General features: G+C 40.3%; 1 protein-coding gene across 2 annotated transcripts; it reads left to right on the plus strand.

The window, feature by feature from the left end:
• Positions 1 to 1,254: 1,254 nt before the first annotated feature.
• On the plus strand, positions 1,255 to 3,186 carry LOC105696764 (SIFamide-related peptide). Of its 2 annotated transcripts, none has more exons than XM_012419484.2 (3): positions 1,255 to 1,342; positions 2,208 to 2,355; positions 2,576 to 3,186. In XM_012419484.2, exons 2-3 carry the CDS (start codon positions 2,223 to 2,225, stop codon positions 2,668 to 2,670), a joined length of 228 nt encoding a protein of 75 aa, XP_012274907.1. In that variant the 5' UTR covers positions 1,255 to 1,342; positions 2,208 to 2,222; the 3' UTR covers positions 2,671 to 3,186. The 2 variants fall into 2 exon arrangements, with proteins under 2 accessions (XP_012274907.1, XP_012274914.1); XM_012419491.2 differs by having other exon boundaries at positions 2,579 to 3,186.
• Positions 3,187 to 4,591: the final 1,405 nt, after the last annotated feature.

Consider the following 4,591-nt stretch of genomic DNA (forward strand, 5'->3'; position numbering starts at 1 on the left):
GTCGAGTTTTCATCATTTACCCTGAAATCTTCCATGAATTACTTCGCAGCAAAATGTCCGGCTGGATCATCGATCACCAGGAATCTCTGAAAAAAATAATCAATCTCTCTTATCGAGTATCATTTCCTCGGGATCGTTGATCGTGATCTTCGATTTAATCACCGAAAATTTTTAATTAATTGTTGACAGTACAAGAGCGACCGCGATAACAACGTGAAAAGGAAAGTCTAAAAGTCATTAGACCGGGTAAATCATTATTACTTACTGCTCGGTACATGATTCATATCTTATTGAACCATTAGTGATAGTAATCGTGATCTGTATAGTGCTCGATCGAGTAAGCAGAGTTATGATCGTGCATAATTGTTTGTATCAAATGATTAGATAATTATCCTTATCACCACGTGCAATTAAGTGGATTAGATTACAATGAATGACACACGTCTTGGCATATAAAATTCAATGTTTAAGTGTATAGATCTTAGCCGAAAAAAATCGCATCACCGAGTAAGCTTGAATTTTCTTCATATTCGTGAATATTTACGTTTCTTTTTTCTTTTCTTTTTTTTTAACAATCGCAATCGAACAGGAATACAGAAGCGCCATCTGCAATCCACCGTAAGAGAAATCATCCCCGCGGAATATATATTTCCCTTCAGTCGTGGTAGCAGATTCCTGCTGTCTTCTTGTTACCATCGGGCCGAGTTCTCCTTCTGTCGATAATACCGTAGAAAGAGTCTAAAAATCCCAAAGATAACCCCTTGAAAATATCTGTCATATCAACGTATCGATCACGGTAACTCCGAAATAGCGTATGACAAAAATGTTGAATTCTTGCCGTAGTTCGCACTGAACGAATAATAGTAAATCGAAAGTGATCATAACTGGCCCATTTTCGTAGCATACGCAAGATAACAGATTATTGCATAATTTCATACTCCCTTATCGAAGCTGTATAACGCTGCAATATGCGAAAAGAAACAAGAAACTAGCGGGTGTATTTCAAGATAGCTAATTGGACGGTCGTACTCGGAGGTTTTTCCGATTGATTTATTTATTTATACGTGTATTTATTTTTTAGGCGGCGTTCTGTATAGAAGTATTATGACTCGGGCATTTCGTTACAGATACGAGACGGAATTTATTTCCCAGTGGATTCGAGACAATCAGGGGTGGTTCAAATCGCGTTAGGTCTCTTAATAGGGTTCTTTTACGATGTCATTGCCTCAGCTTTTATGTGGTAGCGAGTTATGGTTCTTATAAAAGGGGATCTTCTTCCTGAAAAGAGTCAGTTCTCGGTCCATCCTCGACAAGTGTTCTCTTCTCCAAGCCCCGGCACACGGTACGTAGTCGACAAGATGATTAAAGTTTCCTTTACGTGTCTGCGTCCAAAATGTCGATTAAGACTCTATTACGTGTCCTTTTCGCCGCCCAGGTTTATTTCAAACAATCTCTGTTTTTGCCCCCGGACATTTTAAGCAATTCCAAAAGGAGCTTGGGGTTTTTTAAATGCCACCGAGTATCGCTCCTGTTACGTACTATCCGAGCTTTGCAAACAGGAAACTTATAATAATTTAGTGGCGATTTCGTTCACGAGCGAGTTATGCAGACATTTCTTTCCTGACAAATGAGGGACGCTTGCCCTCGACAGGAGCACTTGACCGCAGCTTTTTCTCGGGGATATAAAAGCTCGGAGCTTTCTCGTTTGAACAGTGCTCCTCGAAACTCGCCATCGACTAACCTCTGTTTCCGTCCTCCAGGTAGACCTAGATTTACCGATATTACATATATATTTTTTTTCATCAACTTCAACGATTTTATCATGAAAGTTCATTGTTATTTTTTATTCTCGCGCTTTGAGACTTACTCGTTACCCGATGATACGTAGCGGAGGCATTTGACGAGAAGTTTGAACAGATCGTCCAGAGATGGCGCCACTACTTCTCCTCCCTCTCTCCCCAACCAAACAATTGCATGGGTTTATAATTATAACACTCGTTAATTTCATAATACCAGCGATCTATACCTCGGTGCACGTGAGCAAAAAATGGGGTAGGACTTTACATCGCAAAATTGACAACATTTCAATATGCAGCTTCATCTTGAATAAATCTAACGTCGTATTCTTTGATAATCGGAATATTTTATTTTACGCTTCGGAATATCCGATAGATTTTATTGAAATATCCGTCGAAATATATTTCCAGAAAAAATTCGACAAAATGGCATCCAAGGATATCGTCTTCGCCCTCTTTGCCATCCTCGTCCTGGTGGCAGTTTTTGGCGCAGAGGCGGCTTACAGAAAACCGCCATTCAATGGCAGCATCTTCGGGAAGCGATCCAGCACCATTACGGGTAAACCTCCAAGTATCTCTCTGGCTTCGGTTTAACCCCTGCCTTGCGATTTAAATTCCAATATCGCGTGCCATAAACAACTAAAATGTCGGTCATACATCGGGCCATTTCACGGTTTGGCTGAAAGTTTGGTCCGATTGATATACCACATCTCACACGATATTGTAGGTGGAGAGGCTAACCCAAATGCAATTTACTAAATTATTTTCAATCCCAACAGCAGATTACGAAGTTACCGGCCGAGCTCTGACAACGATGTGCGAGGTCGCCAGCGAAACCTGCAACGCTTGGTTCGCTCATCAGGACTCAAACTGAAGCCCATAAAAACCGCTCCCATCGACTCGATTAATCCACAAGAAAATCCTCCGGCTTAGATTAGTCATTTAATTAAACGAGATTAATCGCGACGCTTTAAACGAATCTCCCCTTAATTTCGTCTACGAGCAAAGATTCGCTAAATGGCCCTCTCACGCTTCGCAGGAATTTACCCTTAAATGTAATCAAGACTTTAGCTTTTATGTCATTTCATTTAATTATTTTTTAGTTTGTAGCAAGGCGGGATGCGTTAATGATAAGGTACGGGGAATTAAGGGATTTTAATCAGGGTTGAGAGAGGAGGTAAAATGCCCCCTTTCGCATGGTAGGACTCTTGTCGAATTTACCGATCGTTATTCGAATGTCGATGACTTAGATGTAATCATTTCGCATTTCGGGCACGTATCGTTCACCTGCCGAGATAAGGGCCGCGCATTACGTGTAAATGAAAATGCGATCGTCCACGTGTGCATACGAAAGCAGAACTATTGACGCAAACCGACGTCCAAGTTAGAGGAAGGGAATTTCGGTGACATTCTTTGGGACGCAATTTTAGTTTATATATATATTAATTAATTATGTATTCATCTTTATCAATTTGAATGAGTATACGCATATGCGAAGGTCATGCCGTAGTCGATGGTCCGTTTAAGCGTGGAAATGTTACCGTTCATTGTAAGCCTGTCAAATGTCATAATAAGAGTCGACGTAGATGAATAAATAAACAAGTAACCGTGTAAAATATCTTGCAAATTATTTAGTCCATTCTGCCCTCGTATTTTTCGAGTAATCGTTGACTGGAAGTGGTCGATAGTTTCGCAGCAGACTGTGCTGGATTACTCTCTGTTTGTTCAGTCGTACACGGGTTACACGACGACAGGATGAAAATACTTAATTAAGTGCAAATCCGGTATAAATAAGGGCACCGCTTCCAAACTTTACCATTGACACCGACGGAAGATTGTCAGGTAAGTCTAATTATCTTAAAAGTAGTGTCGATTTTATATATTGGCTTAGGAAATATTATTAACGTGGAATTGTTCGGTGAAGTTTTGTTTGCTACGTCAAGATGGCGGCACATGTGATGTTCTCCAAGATCGAGTTCATGCGATCGGGTAAGCATTTTCTCCTGCTTTGTGCCGGGATTTTTATACTTGCTGTGGTATAATTTATGTAAGCTTATGTAGTAAAATATACGGGAGCACTGCAACTGGCTGATTATGGTAATGGCGGTCATTTACTGATTAACGCGGGTGGTGACTCGGTAAGCCATTGCAGCCTTTAAAAGGGTGTCCTAGGGACATTATTCATTCAAATGCAACCACTTTCTCTTCCCAAGGATAAATTTATTTACCGGAGGTATTTATTGTCTTCTGAGAACGCTGTAAGCCCCCAAAGTCGACGCGAAACTTGGACTAAAATTCGATAACAATGAGAAACTGTTAAACCTACATAAAAAATATAGAATTCCTGGGAAAAGTCAAAGAGATTAATCTAATCTGTTCCTCTAATTTCAATTTTCCAGTCGCATTTCTCGCAATCGTGGTTCTCCTTATCAACGGAAGTGATTCGGAGCAGGAGCAGAAGACAGAAAAGACGATATTATTCCCATCGTACTTTTTAACAAAAGTCAAATCCATCCCACGTATAGGACGAAGAGGAGGGAACTTCGAAGACTTTTTCCTGAAGATGACGAAGAGCATTCCAAGAATGGGAAGACGGGAATATCAACCGGTATCGCTACGGATTAATCTTTCTCGTTAATTAATTGGAAATTAAATTTTAGAAAATCGCTGATTGTTTTCTCTTTTTTTTAGTCGGGTGGAGAATCCGATGAGTCCTTGCCGTCATATGAAAATAACGACGCAATGGCTCAACCATCTAAGAGACCGCTTGAATTTTCCCCAGTTGCAGGTAATTA

Source organism: Orussus abietinus, unplaced genomic scaffold (assembly GCF_000612105.2).
Source record: "Orussus abietinus isolate OABI.00-Male unplaced genomic scaffold, Oabi_2.0 scaffold13, whole genome shotgun sequence".
NCBI classification, from domain to species: Eukaryota; Metazoa; Arthropoda; class Insecta; order Hymenoptera; family Orussidae; genus Orussus; species Orussus abietinus.